We start from the raw sequence: 18,918 nt of genomic DNA, 5'->3' as shown, positions 1-18,918 counted from the left end.
TTTTCATGTACTTGTTGATTGATTGTATGTCCTCCTCTGAGAAGTGTCTGTTCAGGTCCTTGGCCCATTTGTTGATTGGATTATTTGTTATCTTATTGTCTAATTTTTTGAGTTCTTTGTATACTCTGGATATTAGGGCTCTATCTGAAGTGTGAGGAGTAAAGATTTGTTCCCAGGATGTAGGCTCCCTATTTACCTCTCTTATTGTTTCTTTTGCTGAGAAAAAACTTTTTAGTTTGAGTAAGTCCCATTTGTTGATTCTAGTTATTAACTTTTGTGCTATGGGTGTCCTATTGAGGAATTTGGAGCCCGACCCCACAGTATGTAGATCGTAGCCAACTTTTTCTTCCATCAGACGGCGTGTCTCTGATTTGATATCAAGCTCCTTGATCCATTTTGAATTAACTTTTGTGCATGGCGAGAGAAAGGGATTCAGTTTCATTTTGTTGCATATGGATTTCCAGTTTTCCCAGCACCATTTGTTGAAGATGCTATCCTTCCTCCATTGCATGCTTTTAGCCCCTTTATCAAATATAAGATAGTTGTAGTTTTGTGGATTGGTTGCATATTATATTTCTAATGATGCTTAAGCAACAGAGAATAGGAGACATAGAAGTATGTAGGAAACACATTCTCTCTCACCAGTCACACATTATTTTCAGGTAGAAGATTAGAATTCATCGACATCAATAACCCTGATACTTCAGTACATGAATTAAACAATGCATCTTCAGTGGACAAGATTCCCAAAAATGCACACCTGCCAGCATCTTGGCTATAATAAATCAATGTAAACCAGAAAAAAAAATATTCTGGGGAATTAGTATCTCTCTATTCTACTTGTCTACAAATAATATAGATGATTCACCCAGGACAGTCCTTTTACTGAAAATATGGAAAATGTATGTAGAAGGTTATATCCAGTTTTCCTATTCTAGTACCTCATTTCACTAAATACATAAACTAGGAAGTCCTTTACAACTTGATATAATAATATAACAGGCATTTTCAAGTTATCCACAAGTTTTATGATATCAGTAAAGCTTTTCCCAAGAACTGAAATTTAAGGAATGAATAACAATAATTTCTTATTTAAAATCAACACATTTTGGCTAGAGTGGTCACCTTAAATAGAGAGATAAGATTTTTAGAACTGTCTGTATGGAACATAGAATGTTTAAATAGAAAGTGTTCTGTTCATTGGAAAATTCAGGAACACAAGAGACTGAACACTATCACTGCACATTGATAAGTGAAAATACTTACTTCAGCCCATAATTCAGATTTCTTTTTTTCTGATTCATTAAAAATTTCAATCACATGTCTAATGGCCTAGTTTTATTGCTATTATATCTGATAATATTTGCTTCCCAACTTGGCCTAACTGGGCTTCCCAAAAGAGAAAAAAATGCTTTGGCTAGAGTCTTTTAGTCCCCATGGTAATTATGATCCTTATTATCAATTCATGAAACAGCATCATAAATTTGTATTACAGTACCATAAATCTGAAAATGGGTCACCCTCAACAAAGTTTCTTTTCTGGATATGCTAACAAATTATGTTTCTTAGTTTGTAAAACTGACTTAAATCATGGCAAGATTGCCAATGCAATATCCCCTGTGGGACATCTTTCCCTGGAATTGCATCCCACCAAAATCCATTTCTTTTACACCTACCTGAAAGACTTCTTAATATCTTCTGCTTGGATTGTCTTGAGAATCTCTTGGTATAACTGAGGATCGATTGTTCCTGAGGTTGTGGCATCTGAAGGGCAATTTGTATGTGCATAATAACCTATCAAAATTCCAAAAATAAATAATATGGTGGCTGTGCAAAGTATTTTTAAAATGTGGCAGCGGTTGCTCTTTGGTGCAGATCTTCCATAATGGGCAACATAGTCAGATTCTTCCTGAAGTCTCTGGAACCTTCCTTTGGGTGAAGTTGCTGGTTGAATGGAATCAAGATTGAGGTCCGCAGTTTCTGAGTGCCCAAGGTTCTGATTCTCTGCAGTATCTAGCTGAAACTGGTCAAAACCAGGTTCTTCCAGTTCCTTCTCCATGTCCCACTCTAAATCAAGGGCAGTGGCTTGAAGGTCATCATTGTCTAAGTACTGTGAGTGTCCTGAAGCTCTTTGATCTGCATTGACCTTTTGATATGCCATCTTTTTATCTGTGAAAATAAGAAATATATTTTCTTAAAATAATAAAACAATTTTTAAAACATTTACAAGGTGGAAAAAAAAGAAGAAACTCAATAAACCTTATTGGTATCCACAAAATTTTAGTGACCATAATAGAAGGGAAAAATTTTCCTTATAGAAATTCATATTTAATTTCAGTTTTCTGGAGGGAGAAGATGGCGGCGAGGGGAGTGCATTACCCCCGTGTGCTGCTTCACTGTGTGGGAGTATGACAAGTCAGGACGGCTAAAGGATATCTTGTTAGGAATTTCCAGCAATAGTGGGGTGCGCCGGAACCTAGAGGAAGGATTTCCATCGCACGAGGATCGGCTAAGGGGACTCAAACGCGAGAGGTTTGTCGCACGGAGGGTAACACTGCTTATTCAGCAAATCGCCCCGCGGCTAGAGTCTGCAACGCGCGCTGGGATAGAGACGCAGGGTTACAGTGCTGCAGTTTCTGCCAGACGCGCAAGCACCGCACTCAGGGCTGAATTCTGGGTTCGAGACGGGGGAAGGAAGCGGTCCATCTCGGTTCTCCACACTGGTCAGACCACAGAGGAGGCCAGCAGCCACCATGTTGGTAAACTGACGTCACCACACCTGTTTTTGACTGACCGCAGCTCATTCAGCCATAGAACAGGTAATTTCAGGCTACAATTCGCCTGTGGCTCGCAGACAGATTGCTAGGGTTCAGCGCCTGGGTGCTTCTTAGAATCTGATCTTATCGGAGTGAACACGGAGCGCGGGGCGGCCGAGTTCCGGCTCCCGGAACCGTCCTGGAACCGCCCTGGCTCAGGGCTGCGGAGCCTGCGGAGGCTGCTTCTTGGACCCTGCTACTATCAGAGCAAATACCAAGCACCAAGAAGCCGAATTCCGGCTCCCGGAACTGAGCCCGCGGGGACTGCTTCTTGGAGCCTACACTTATAGGAGCTTACACCGAGCACAGAGCGGCTGAGTTCCGGCTCCCGGAACCGTCCCGGAACCGCCCTGGCTCAGGGCTGCGGAGCCCGCGGAGGCTGCTTCTTGGACCCTGCTACTATCAGAGCATACACCAAGCACCAAGAAGCCGAATTCCGGCTCCCGGAACTGAGCCCGCGGGGGCTGCTTCTTGGAGCTTACAATTATAGGAGCTTACACCGAGCACGGAGTGGCCGAGTTCCGGCTCCCGGAACTTCCCTGGACCGGGGCTAGGAGCCCGCGGAAACTGTGTCTCGGTCCGGGTCCTGCTGAGGGCTGGTCAGGACTCACCCGTTGCTTGGGTTGCCCGGCAAGGGGAACGAAATGCTGCCATTCGCATAGGATACCAACATGGCAGAGATCTGATGTCAGCAGAAAGCGGTGGAGGAGAGATCTTCATCAATACCAGCGGTGACATAAGCAGTTGGTCTCCTGGTAAGGGGGGTGAGGCTCAGTCACCCGAGTCTCCTCAATTTGTCCTCGAGCCAGAGGGAAGGAGCCGGGCCGCCGCCAGCCCCCGGAGCAGGCCCAGCGGCTCGCCAGCGTGGTGACCGCGTGACCCCAATTGGAGAGGGGGCGGAGCGGAGCCGCCACCCACACCCTCCAGGTGGGCAGACCCACGACCCAGTAGTACATGGGCGTGGTAGGAGGGGCAGGGCAGAGTCGCCCTTCGCGCTTGCAAGGTAAACAGACCTGTGACAGCCTGGCGGGTCAGGCCCAGTGGCCTGCCAGTGTGGTACACACATCACCCCAACTGGAGTAGGGGCAGAGCAGATCCTTCTCCCACGCCCGGATCAGGCCCTGCTGGTGTGGTGGTCACGTGACCCCAATTGGAGTGGGGGTGGAGCGGAACCGCCACCCGTGCCCGCAGGGTGAGCAGACCAGTGATCAACCTGCAGATCAGGCCCAGGGGTCCGCAGGCGTGGTAGGAGGGGCAGGGCAGATCCGCCGCCCGCGCCTTCAAGGTAGGCAGACCTACAACAGACCGGCGGATCAGGCCCAGGAGCCTGCCGGCGTGGTACAAACACCACCCTAATTGGAGTAGTGACAGAGCAGAGTCGCCTCCCTTGCCAGGAACAGACCCAGCGTCCTGCAGGCGGGGTAGTCACGACACCCCAATTGGAGTAGGGGCAGAGCAGAGCCTCCACCCGTGCCCGAAAGGTGGGCAGATCTGCGACCGACCAGCGGGACAGGCCCAGTGGCCTGCTGGTACGACAGACACGTCACCCCATTTGGAGTAGGGGCAGAGTAGAGCTGCCACCCGCGCCTGCAGGGTAGGCAAACCTGCAACCGACCGGCGGATCAGGCCCGGTGGCCTGCCGGCGTGGTACACTCGTCACCCCAATTGGAGTAGGGGCAGAACAGAGCCGCCACCAGCTCCCAGAACAGGCCCAGTGACCTGCCGGCGTGGTAGCCACGATACCCCAATTGGAATAAGGAGAGAGCAGAGCCGCCGCCCGCACCTGCAGGAAAGATACGCAAGCAGTATGGAAAGACAAGGAAAGAAAGGACCACAAGCAATGCAGGTCAACGCAACTTTAGAAGAGGTAACAGCTGCAGCAGATGGAATGTCAGATAAAGAATTCAGGATATACATGCTTCAGATGATCTGGAGTATCAAGGAAGACATTAAACAGCAAAATCAGACAATGAAAGATCACTTCGACAACGAATTACGCAAACAAATCCAGGAAGCAAAGGATCAACTATACAGGGAGATAGAGGTTATGAAAAACAAGCAATCAGAAATCCTAGAAATGCAGGAAGCAATAAACCAACTTAAAAACTCAATGGAGAATACTACCAACAGAGTAGAACACTTAGAAGATAGAACATCAGACAATGAAGACAAAGTATTTCAACTGGAAAAGAACATAGACAGCTCAGCAAGACTGTTAAGAAACCATGAGCAGAACATCCAAGAAATATGGGATAACATTAAGAGACCAAACTTAAGAGTCATTGGGATACAGGAAGGTACAGAGCTCCAAACCAAAGGAATGAGCGGTCTATTCAATGAAATAATACAAGAAAACTTCCCAGACTTGAAGAATGAGACAGAATCCCAAATCCTAGAAGCCTACAGGACGCCGAATGTGCAAAATCATAAGAGATCCACACCTAGACACATTATAATGAAGATGCCCAACATACAGAATAAGGAGAGAATTTTAAAAGCTACAAGAGAAAGGAAGCAGATTACATTTAGGGGCAAGCCAATCAGGATAACAGCTGATCTTTCAACACAGACTCTGAAAGCTAGAAGATCCTGGAATAACATATTTCAAACACTGAAAGAAAATGGGTTCCAACCAAGAATTGTGTATCCAGCGAAATTAAGCTTCAGGATGGAGAATGAAATTAAAACCTTCCACGATAAACAAAAGTTTAAAGAATTCGCAGCTAGAAAACCATCTCTTCAAAACATCCTCGCCAAAGTATTACAGGAAGAGGAAATGGAAAATAACAATGAAAACCAACAGTGGGAAGTAGGACAGTAAAGGGGGGGGGGAAATAATCAAAGAGGAAAACAAACAATGTTTAGTAACAGAAATAAACAAATATGGCTGGAAGAACAACCCATATCTCAATAATAACCCTAAATGTTAATGGCTTAAACTCACCAATTAAGAGACACAGGCTAGTAGAATGGATCACAAAACAAGACCCAACAATATGCTGCCTACAGGAGACGCATTTGATAGGAAAAGACATACATAGGCTGAAGGTGAAAGGTTGGGAAAAATCATATCACTCATATGGACTTCGGAAACAAGCAGGCGTGTCCATACTCATATCAAATAAAATAGATTTCAAGCCAAAGTTAATCAAAAGAGATAAAGAAGGACACTACATACTGCTTAAGGGAACCATACACTAACAAGACATAACAATCATAAATATTTATGCCCCAAACAATGGTGCAGCTATGTTCGTCAAACAAACTCTTCTCAAGTTCAAGAGTCTAATAGACCACCACACCATAATCATGGGAGACTTCAACACACCTCTCTCGCCACTGGACAGATCTTCCAAACAAAAGTTGAATAAGGAAACTATAGAACTCAATAACACTATTAATAACCTAGACCTAATTGACATATATAGAGTATACCACCCAACATCAAGCAGTTACACTTTTTTCTCAGCAGCACATGGATCCTTCTCAAAAATAGATCATATATTATGTCACAGGGCAACTCTTAGACAATATAAAGGAGTAGAGATAATACCATGCATCTTATCTGATCATAATGGAATGAAACTGAAAATCAACGATAAAAGAAGGAAGGAAAAAGCATACATCAACTGGAGAATGAACAATAGGTTACTGAATGATCAATGGGTTATAGAAGACATCAAGGAGGAAATTAAAAAATTCTTAGAGATAAATGAAAACACAGACACAACATATCGGAATCTATGGGACACATTGAAAGCAGTTCTAAGAGGAAAATTCATTGCTTGGAGTTCATTCCTTAAAAAAAGAAAAAACCAACAAATAAATGATCTCATACTTCATCTCAAAATCCTTGAAAAAGAAGAGCAAAACAACAGCAAAAGAAGTAGAAGGCAAGAAATAATTAAAATCAGAGCTGAAATTAATGAAATCGAAACAAAAGAAACAATTGAAAAAATTGACAAAACTAAAAGTTGGTTCTTTGAAAAAATAAACAAAATCGACAGACCCTTAGCGATGCTAGCGAAGAGAAGAAGAGAGAGAACTCAAATTATTAGCATACAGGATGAAAAAGGCAATATCACAACAGACACTTCAGAAATACAGAAGATAATCAAAAACTATTTTGAATCCTTATACTCCAATAAATTAGAAGATAGTGAAGGCATAGATAAATTTCTTAAGTCATATGATCTGCCCAGATTGAGTCAGGAGGATATAGAAAACCTAAACAGACCAATATCAATTGAGGAAATAGAAGAAACCATAAAAAGACTACCAACTAAGAAAAGCCCAGGTCCGGATGGGTATACAGCAGAATTTTACAAAACCTTTAAAGAAGAACTAATACCAATACTTTTCAAGCTACTTCAGGAAATAGAAAAGGAGGGAGAACTTCCAAATTCATTCTATGAGGCCAACATCACCCTGATACCTAAACCAGACAAAGACACTTCAAAGAAAGAAAACTACAGACCAATATCTCTAATGAACCTAGATGCAAAAATCCTCAATAAAATTCTGGCGAATCGGATACAAAAACATATCAAAAAAATTGTACACCATGATCAAGTAGGATTCATCCCAGGGATGCAAGGATGGTTCAATATACGGAAATCAATAAATGTTATTCACCACATCAATAGACTTAAAAATAAGAATCATATGATCATCTCGATAGATGCGGAAAAAGCATTTGACAAAGTACAGCATCCCTTTATGTTCAAAACTCTAGAAAAACTAGGGATAACAGGAACATACCTCAATATTGTAAAAGCAATCTATGCTAAGCCTCAGGCTAGCATCATTCTGAATGGAGAAAAATTGAAGGCATTCCCTCTAAAATCTGGAACAAGACAGGGATGCCCTCTCTCTCCACTTCTGTTCAACATAGTTCTCGAAACACTGGCCAGAGCAATTAGACAGACAAAAGAAATTAAAGGCATCAAAATAGGAAAAGAAGAACTTAAATTATCACTATTTGCAGATGACATGATTCTATACCTAGCAGACCCAAAAGGGTCTACAAAGAAACTATTAGAGCTAATAAATGAATTCAGCAAAGTGGCAGGATTTAAAATCAACACGCATAAATCAAAGGCATTCCTGTATATCAGCGACAAATCCTCTGAAATGGAAATGAGGACAACCACTCCATTCAAAATATCTTCAAAAAAAATAAAATACTTGGGAATCAACCTAACAAAAGAGGTGAAAGACTTATACAATGAAAACTACAGAACCCTAAAGAGAGAAATAGAAGAAGATCTTAGAAGATGGAAAAATATACCCTGTTCATGGATAGGCAGAACTAACATCATCAAAATGGCGATATTACCAAAAGTTCTCTATAGGTTTAATGCAATGCCAATCAAAATCCCAATGGCATTTCTTGTAGAAATAGAGAAAGCAATCATGAAATTCATATGGAAAAATAAAAGACCCAGAATACCAAAAACAATGCTAAGCAAGAAGTGTGAATCAGGCGGTATAGCGATACCAGACTTCAAACTATACTACAGAGCAATAGTAACAAAAACAGCATGGTACTGGTACCAAAACAGGCGTGTGGACCAATGGTACAGAATAGAGGACACAGAAACCAATCCACAAAACTACAACTATCGTATATTTGATAAAGGGGCTAAAAGCATGCAATGGAGGAAGGATAGCATCTTCAACAAATGGTGCTGGGAAAACTGGAAATCCATATGCAACAAAATGAAACTGAATCCCTTTCTCTCGCCATGCACAAAAGTGAATTCAAAATGGATCAAGGAACTTGATATCAAATCAGAGACGCGCCGTCTGATAGAAGAAAAAGTTGGCTACGATCTACAGTCGGTGGGGTCGGGCTCCAAATTCCTCAATAGGACACCCATAGCACAAAAGTTAATAACTAGAATCAACAAATGGGACTTACTCAAACTAAGAAATTTTTTCTCAGCAAAAGAAACAATAAGAGAGGTAAATAGGGAGCCTACATCCTGGGAACAAATCTTTACTCCTCACACTTCAGATAGAGCCCTAATATCCAGAGTATACAAAGAACTCAAAAAATTAGACAATAAGAGAACAAACAACCCAATCAACAAATGGGCCAAGGACCTGAACAGACACTTCACAGAGGAGGACATACAGTCAATCAACAAGTACATGAAAAAATGCTCAACATCTCTAGCTGTCAGAGAAATGCAAATCAAAACCACCCTAAGATACCATCTCACTCCAGTAAGATTGGCAGCCATTAGGAAGTCAAACAACAACAAGTGCTGGCGAGGATGTGGGGAAAAGGGTACACTTGTACATTGCTGGTGGGACTGCAGATTGGTGCAGCCAATTTGGAAAGCAGTATGGAGATTTCTTGGAAAGCTGGGAATGGAGCCACCATTTGACCCAGCTATTCCCCTTCTTGGTCTATTCCCTAAAGACCTAAAAAGAGCATGCTACAGGGACACTGCTACATCCATGTTCATAGCAGCACAGTTCACAATAGCAAGACTGTGGAACCAACCTAGATGCCCTTCAATAGACGAATGGATAAAAAAAATGTGGCATTTATACACAATGGAGTATTACTCTGCATTAAAAAATGACAAAATCATAGAATTTACAGGGAAATGGATGGCATTAGAGCAGATTATGCTAAGTGAAGCTAGCCAATCCCTAAAAAACAAATGCCAAATGTCTTCTTTGATATAAGGAAAGTAACTAAGAACAGAGTAGGGACGAAGAACAGGAGAAGAAGATTAACATTTAACAGGGATGAGAGGTGGGAGGGAAAGGGAGAGAGAAGGTAAATTGCACGGTAATGGAAGGAGACCCTCAGGGTTATACAGTGGAGGGGGTAGAGAGAGAGGAGGGGAGGGGAGGGGAGAGGTGGGGAGGGGGGAGGGTGGATGATGGGAAAGGCAGCGGAGCACAACAGACACTAGTATGGCAATTTGTAAATCAATGGATGTGTAACTGATGTGAATCTGCAATCTGTGTATGGGGTGAAGGTGGGAGTTCATAACCCACTAGAATCAAAGTGTGGAATATGATATGTCAAGAAATTTGTAATGTTTTGAACAACCCACAATAAAAAATTAAAAAAAAAAAAAAAAAAAAAAAAAAGATTACAGTTAACTTATAGTTTGTTGAAGTGGCTATTTTGACTCATGGAAGAAAAATAAAAAGTGGTGATGTAAAACATAAAAAAAAAAAAAAAAAAAAAAAAAGAAACAGCCAGGCATGGTGGCATACACCCATAATCTCAGCTATTCTGCAGACTAAAAAAGGAAGATGCTGAGTTTGAGGCCAGCTTGGACATAATATGTATGTGCATAATAATTTAGCAAGTGCCTGTCTCAAAATAAAATTTAAAAAGGGCTAGGGATGTCGTTCAGTGGTAGAGCTCTTGCTTAGCATGTGTGAGGCCCTGAGTTCCAATACCAGACCCAAAACCAAAATAAAACAAACCAACAACAAAAAAATAATACATAAGAAGCAAAATATAATGCATTACATAGTCACAAACTACTAAAACGAGTGGACATTTTTACAGCTACAAGGGAGCACTAAGATGTCCCAAGGAATTAGTGACATGAATTAGCCTGGCTCTGTGAATATTAAATAAAAATCCAGTGTGGCAACAATCCAAAGTGGGAAGCCTTTTGCCAGCCTAGGAGAGTCTGATTTTATAACCTTACTACAGGAGTGGCAGATGGAGGTATTTTTCCCTTACACATTTTTGGATGACAGTTTGCCGAATCTTACAGAGTGATATTAGGATAACTGGGCTAATTAACTGCAAGTCGTCTTAAGTCTGTATTCAATAACCCACTGGTGTATTATTGTTGCAGATTAAGAGCACTTATACTTAAATTTTCTCTGATAATACCGATATTATATTTAGTATTAGATTTGTCACCCCAGCTGGACTCTAAGGTCCCTCACTATATTTCATGATTTTTCAACATATGCCACTGTGGTGGACAAAGAACAGAGCTCAACTGATAATTGATTATCTAATTGCCTTACAGCTAGTGATTGACAAGTGATCTCTAATGTAAAAGATGGAAACAAAGACTTCATCAGAGAAAGTGGCATTATGTACAGAATTATGGCTATACATAGTGCCAATTCTGGCAAATGGAGTCCCATATAATTCAAATGTTCTGAATTTCTAAGTTCAAAAACTAGTTATTAAATTTTGCAAAAGGAAATAATTGTACTTCTGACTAGAATTTTCAAATGCTACCCTATATTTTATTTTATTTTATTTTTGTACTAGAGATTGAACCCACAGGGGCTTAACCACTGAGCAACATCCCCAGCCCTTTTTATTTTTATTTATTTATTTATTATTTTGAGGCAGGGTCTCACTAAGTTGCTTAGGACCTTGCTAAATTTCAGAGGCTGACTTTGAACTTGTTCCTGCCTCAGCCTCCTGAGCCTCTGGGATTATAGGTTTGCACCACTACACCTGGCAATAGGCTACCCTATAATCAGGGATTCATTCTAACCCAGAGTTGGCTCAAAGATGTGTATCAGGTATTGGTAAAAGCATAATGACAAAGATAAATAGGTACCTATCCCCAAAGTAGAGAACAGTACAATCAGAGTCAAATATATAAACAAAAAAGGAAGTCAAATAAATTATACACAGCGCCAGGGTAATTTAGGTGAGATTGATTCTGGTAGAAAATATGAGAAAGGATTCTTTAAGAAAGTGATCTTTTAGTGGTTTATGGCAGGAGAAGAGCAATGTGAGAGGAAGGCATTGAGGTAAGGGAAAATTTACAAACAGAAGAAATGAGAATGGCTTGCTTGGAAAACAGTGGTATGCTAGGACTGAGGAGGAAGCACAGGGCCAGAGGTAATGAGAGAAAGTTAGAAAAAGAAGACACCAGACAAAAGACTTAAGTTTTCTGTAACTCTTTGTCTGTGTAATAGGCATGATAACAATATCAAACTCATGGACTTTATAGGATCATCATTAGGATTAGTTAGATAGTGAACCTAAGTCACTCACTGAATGCTGGATAGGGTATATGCAATAGAATCAAGATTTCTGGGATTGTTTGTTTTTGTTTGTTTGTTTATATTTGATACTGGGGATTGGACCCAGGAGCACACTACCACTGAGTTACATCCCCAGCCCTTTTTATTTTGAGACAGGTTCTTACTAAGTTGCCTAGGCTGGCCTTAAACTCATAAGCATAACTACCCTCACCTATTAACATTTCTGGTTTTAGAGGAGAAAACAACTGTCAAGGATTATCAGATATAGTAAGTGAATTAAATGATGCAGAAGAAAATATATAACTCTGTAAGACATTGTGCAGAAGGGAAAGAGGTTGCAAAATATTCACACAGACACCTATAATTGTTTAGCTTTTTTTCTTCTTCTTTTACATTTATTCTATATATAGAAATTAAAGTACTGTATACTTTAAATGTTGGTATTTTTTGGTATGTATTAGAATAACATCAGATATGCTTTCACAAACTTTCTTTTTCCCTCCCTCATTCCATCCTGACTCCCTTGTTTTGAATTTTGTTTCTGTTTGTTAGTTTTTGCTATTGCTTTGTTTTCTTTGGCTTGTTTTTTCCGTACCAGGTATGGTACCTTTGGCCTCCCCACCCACTAGCTAGTGCTCTACCACAGAGCGACATCCCTAGCCCCTGACTCCAGAAAGTTCAGTATTTGAATTCCATGTTCTTTCACATCAGGACAAGCAGAGAAAGAGGATAATGCATGGATTTAGGAATAGTTATTCAAATAGGTTAAGTGATGGTTGATAGTAGAGAAAGAAACCAACTGATACTTCATTTAAAGAAACTTTTAACATAAAATACTATTTGGAGGTGGTAGAATAAAGGATTTCTAAAATCCATGATTTCAACTCTGTTTTGTTGCAAAAGAGGAAAGAGATTCAAACTTTAATAACTCTATTAGGATAAGACTGAGGAAAGTAATGTTTGGATACATACTTCTTAATGTGACTTCTGGTTTTATAAAAATATGACTGCAAAGTTAGTAGTAAACTAATGTTAAATACATATGCACCAACTAATTTTAACATGTTTTAAAAACTTCAATTTCCTTCACTACGGATAAAAAACTTAGCCTAAATATCAATAAATTTGCTACTGTCTTGGCATGATACAATACTTACATTTTTAAACTTTCAGCTTATGTATTATTGATTAATTTACTCAGATATTATCTCAATGTAGTTATACAGAAGTCACTCTCTCTAAAGGCTTTTCTAAAACAAACAAACAAACAAACCTGAACCGTAGCAAATGGTTTATGCTCAAGTAAGATGTAGTATATGCAATTTGTGAAGAAATGTGAGATTTCTAATTCTGACCTCCAATGCACATATTCAAAGTCATTTCTCAACAAATCATTTTAAAACCAGTTGCGATGAAGAGGCAGAGTTTTCATCTCTAGCTTGACAATAGGCATTTCATCACATGTACATCAGCAATTTAACGCTTTTCAAACATCAGACAGAGCCATCAATTAGAATGTAATGCAGATACAGATATTAACTCCTCACCATGATGGATATCTGCCTGACACCCTTACTACCACTTCTGGACTCATTACACATTAATAAATCTTTAATGTATTCTATATTCCAGGAGAGCACTATCTGGGTCAAAGGTAGATAAAGTCACTTGATGGTACAAAATCTAAAGTATTTCAGGAAATCATTGCCAAGGAAATTAGTATATGATAATGTATGCAATAAAAAATTTTGATCATTTACTTGGCAAAAAACAATTCAATATATTGTATTATATCATTTAAATATGTGTACATGAAGTTTATAAATATATATGTAAGTACAGATGTGTAAATATGTTACATATGTATAAATGTAGATGGTATAATATATATTACACCTTAGTAGACTGCTTCTTTAACATTTTCTTCTCTTATGAAAAACATTATAGACTTCTTGCAAAACTCTAACTCACATATATTTACCCTAATAGATTGGTTTTACATTTATTATACATATATAATAAACCAATCACAAACAAAATGTGTACTAAACTAACAAATAAATAAAATTTTGGTGATAATTTCAAGTTGTTTGTTTGTTTGTTTTGCAGTGGTGTGAATCAAATCCATCGATATATTCAATTCTGAAACATAAATTATCCCATGGGTCCCACAAAAAATGTATCATCTTTATAATACCTATGCCTTGTAAGAAAAGTAAATGATATATCACATTTATTTGAACCAGAACTCTCAAATTCCCAAGCAAAATTAAAATGTTATAAAGATAGATATATAATCAATATTTTTTAGATACAATCATATAATTATGTCATTCAAACTTCATATTTTCCCTTACTGATGCACATGATTTATTTAGTTTAAATTGTTATATTATTATAAGGCTTGTGAGTGATTAAAAACAATACATGTAGCAGATTTTAGAAAACACACACACACACAGTATATAAATCTTTCTCCAAAAAGATGTACTTTGGTATAGACAAGGTCATAGAAACTTGTGACATTTATTCTAATGGAAATATGTATAACATCCTGACTTTCTATATTGTGACACTTGATCTTTTTTAAATAATCTAATTTTTGTGAAAAATATAATATATTCTCCCAGTTTCCAACAGATCTATTCTCTTAGATAAGAATTCTACCCACACAGGGCCACACTGAAGGCTAAATTGTTTTTACAATTTAATATATTAAAATATTTACCTTTTATATACAATTATACCTCTAAAAGGAAAAATAAAGCAGATACAAGTTTAACTAAAAGATATTTTTCTAGACTGTGTCTGGTTTAGACCAATAAAAATGAATTTGCACCCATACAACACATATTATTCATTTTAAAAAAATTGATGCTGCTTAACGCTACTTTCTTCACACATTCTAAATAAATGAAACTACATAAATTACATGGAAATAAAGGAAAATATACTAAGAGACTGAAAATTTTATATGTAAAATAAGAACTAGTCTAACTTAGTGGCTGGCAAGTATTTTATATAATAAATACATCCTTAATAAAAATTGTATTTAATAAGTTAAATATTACTAATGCTTCTTAGGGATATGATTGTAGCTCTAGTTCTTTCTTGATCATCAATTATGAGGAAATTTACTACATGAATGCTCTGACTTTTTAAATTTCCAAATTAGTAGACTTTATAATGAAACTACTTAGTTCAAATCCTAGTTCTGCTATGTAATTTGGGCCATCTAGTGAATATTGTTATGCTTAAAATCCACATTGTAAAATATAAATGATAATATCACCAGATCTATGAGTTATAGTGAAAAATAAATTAAAATATGTAAAATGCTCTAAACAAGATCTAGCACATTGTAAGCTATCCACTAATAAAGGATCACTCCAGAAATTCCAAAGAGTCAATGAAGACAGGAATATTTGAAGCATATGTCTTTAAAATACAGTCATAATTAAATAAGTTAAAGCATGACCAGAAATTTAAGTTTTAACAACTAAGACCTGGAGGTAATGAGAAATAAGTTGTATACCAAATGCTTGTGAGTATGGGGAACATTCTTTTAATCATTATCTATGGTTCAGATGGGTAAAGAGAGATGTTTGGTGAATATTTATAATTAAAGTCATTAAATTTGGTTTGCAACAACCAATTCTGTGTCTTGTGATTACAGAGTTGAGTTTCTTTTTATTATCTTTATAAAAAGAAAAAATGGAGATTTTCTAAAACACTCAAAAATTCCTTTTCATAATTCCAGGATTTAGTGATATGCAGTTATGAAAATGAATTATACATGTAATTCTGTTATAGAACACCATGTTTGTCATAATGGTTGACTTTTTCCACTGGCTAAAATGTTATTGATAGTATTTTAACTTAAACAGTATAAAAGACTATATAGATCTTATTAGAATTCAGAAAATATCTCAAGGCTTTTCTGCTTGTAAAAGTTATTCTACATGGAAAATAAATAAATGACTCTAGCAGATTAACTTTAAAACATAAGGCAGTCAGACTCTCAATTTCCTATGACAGTCCTTTGATTGAATCTTTATGTACAGTGAGAAAAAATATTCATACAGTGTTTCCTGAAGCTTTGAATGTCAAATCATTTGCTGGTATGTGTGGATTGATTTGAAGGAAAGACATTTCTTAGAAATGTCAGTGCCTCATCAAAAGGCATTCATTATGCAACTTCATGTGATATCACTTTAGATACTGTATCAGTGAACTATATTAGTACCCAGAGGAATTTAAAAATCTAAATTTAAGAATATTTCTTATAGGCTAAAACCATTTGAGATAAAATTTTCAGTATGAACCTAGTTTGTACAAATAAATTCCATGTTTATGGAATAAATTTTTGTTGTTGAAAGCTTTAATGGTTTCAACTTGAAAGCAGGGGAAAAGATAAAACCATAAAAAGAGTAATTTAGAGGATGTTGTTTTTGGCTTAAATTTTTGGTATAATAATATTTTTTTCCATCTGTGATTTTGTTAAATGGCCTTGGCAATTGCTATCATGTCTGTAAATGCATTAACGATTCCTTACTTAATTACAATAAAAGAAATAATAACTATTTGTTGTTCATGCCTCACTAACTAAATAAACAATATGTATAAAGTAAGGGGAAATTATCATCTGTGATTTATATTTAGGAACAAAAAAACCTCAGTTAAAGCCCACTCTAAAATGCATAATGATATACCAAATTTTAGGCAAAGAGGAGAGCAGAAAAGTTGAAGAGTCTAAGACCAAAACTTTACTTTAACCTTGATCTCTAAAGGACATGTAAAAGAAATGCTTACAGGATGCCAAATTAATGAGCTATAAATTGCAAAATGCAGTCAGAACCATTTGAAAGAAAATTATTTGATGAAATCCAGCCGGTTTGTGCAAATTTGTTTTAGATCACTTGCATATGTATGACCACCTGCCAGTTCCCTGAGTAGTCCAGCTTTTCTTCTGAGACCTGTGTGCAGAAGCAATTTGTCTCATACACTCTAACTGGATGGTTAGTTGGGCCCACTGACCTGTATTTATGGTAAGGTTTTTCAATAGCAGAATGATATGGTTCAATTTAGGATTTGGGAAACAAAAGAATCAATTAAAATGAATCAAGGCAATATAAAGCACAGTCCATCGGTATCCTGAACTGGTCGTCTGAACATTTACAACTATTTAGAATATCTATCCTGTGAGCTTATCTCACTAACATCACAAATCACTTCTGACATAGGGATGTGTAAACAGTTCTTGTTCTTGCCATAGACTCCTTTTCTGGTCCCTTTTAGTGTTTAATTTCAGCCCCATCTAGATTCTAGAGTGTCTTTCTTTGCCTGTCATCATTTCCATTTATAGTATAAATCTCCAGAAGTATTTACTTACTTCACAGAATTTACATCCTCTGCATCTTCAGAGTATTTGAAATGGCTCACATTAGAAATGCATATAAGTAAGATAAAAATAGTCATGAAAATACAAAATAAAGAAGAGTGGAAGAGAAAAAATTCTAATATTCTAGCTAAAGAAAGCCACTGTAATTTAATTTTGCTGTCGTTGCAAGCTTCATTGCAGTCAGGGGAAAGAAGGTTGTTACAGGTCCTGCTCATCAGTCTTCGGCTGATCTCACTTCTTAATACATAAAGCTGTTAGTTTAAACTGAAAGATTTGTTTCTAATTTTGTTTTTTCTAAGATTTCTCTTTTTGGAGTTTTAGATTTCTACATCAGAGACATATGTTTCTCTTCTAAAGAGAGAAATCTGTAAATCTCATTTTATCTTTTATACTTAGATTTTGGTAAACAGAAGTAATATCCCTGTATTATATTCAAAATAATAGACTAATAGATTACTTCTTGAACCCTTAAAATGAGGACTTACTATAAGGTTAGAGTTCTTCATGCACTGTGCTCTTTTAATCAAATAATCCTATACATTAAGTACTGTTATACTTCTCATTTGCATTCATGAGTTATCGGAGTTTCAGTGGTTCAGTCATTTTCCTATTTTCACAGCTAATAAGTAAAGAGCTACCCAATGTGTCAAACTTCAATTCCTCTATTAAGCATTTCAGCTTTCAGGGTCCCCTAAGTGTTTGTAGAGTTAGCATAATGTTAACAGACACAGAGATCTTATTGGCTCACTGTCCCTGGTATGTCACCAATGTGACCACAAGCACCAGGAGTCTCCATGGCCATTCAGTCTTAATGGTCCTGCCTTGACCTTTAGATCTCTGAGGGTATTACTGACTCCAGGACTTAAAAGTCTTTGTTATTTGTTCAGGACTGCACTTGCCAGACATCTATGCTTCCTGACGCTGTAGTTTTGAATAAGGTAAAATCACTTCCAAAGCGCAGTGCTCCAAGGAAAAGACCACAACCTCTACTTTATGGTGTCTTCTTAGGAATACTTTCAAAATTTCTCTCTTCATCTGCTACTGAGGGGACAAAGAGCAAAAGAACACTGCTTAGATTTTGACAGATACAGCTCATATTCAACGTGCTACTGACCTGTTTTTTCAGCCATTCAAACCCTTTGGTCCACCCTATCCTTCTCCCTAGTATGTGAAGTTTGCACTGGCCTAAGAGGGCTTTGAGGGTGTCAAGAGTTAACACATCAATACAATCACCACTTGGCTTTTTGAGAGTCATCTGCCAGGAGGAGGTTCTTAGCTCGATAGATACACTGCAATTTTTTTATCCTTTTCAGCCAGCGTGAATGATCTTAAATTGCTGCTTTTTGACTATGGCTTTTGGATTTCCAGGAATAGACAGATGAAGCTTTTATCTACATGAGGCCACTAAGTACTCTATTTTTCACATTTTTCAAAGGTACTTTATTGGTTTACTTTTTAAATATCTTTACCTTTCACAAAGTATCAACAGGTTTCTACAACCTGAAGATGCTTTATTCTAAAATTCGTTTTGCTATGTTTCCTAAAATGATAACACAGAAAACTACTTGAGACCCAGATTGGGAATCCAGTGCACTTAGAATCTTTACTTTTTACTTTCTGAACTTGTTTTATTCATATGTGTTCCTTTGGGATGTTACTAGGGAAAATTATTAATAAATTGTGAATCTGTGATTA

At 37.6% G+C, this 18,918-nt stretch overlaps 1 protein-coding gene across 9 annotated transcripts in view; it reads right to left on the bottom strand.

The window, feature by feature from the left end:
* Window positions 1–18,918, bottom strand: part of Naaladl2 (N-acetylated alpha-linked acidic dipeptidase like 2) — a 1,254,678-nt gene that overhangs the window by 675,024 nt on the left and 560,736 nt on the right. For all 9 annotated transcript variants that reach the window (XM_058586183.1, XM_058586185.1, XM_058586184.1 and 6 more), the window contains one exon: window positions 1,677–2,169. In XM_058586183.1, the coding sequence (XP_058442166.1) occupies window positions 1,677–2,161 (485 nt within the window). In that variant the 5' untranslated portion in view covers window positions 2,162–2,169. The remainder of the gene's footprint in view (window positions 1–1,676; window positions 2,170–18,918) is intronic.

This window comes from Marmota monax, unplaced genomic scaffold (genome assembly GCF_021218885.2).
Source record: "Marmota monax isolate L192 unplaced genomic scaffold, Marmota_monax_Labrador192_F-V1.1 WCK01_AAM20220418_F8-fsc00074, whole genome shotgun sequence".
In the NCBI taxonomy this organism is placed as follows: Eukaryota; Metazoa; Chordata; class Mammalia; order Rodentia; family Sciuridae; genus Marmota; species Marmota monax.
The sequence above is the reverse complement of the archived record's forward strand: the minus strand, read 5'-3'. Positions and strand labels throughout refer to the sequence as shown.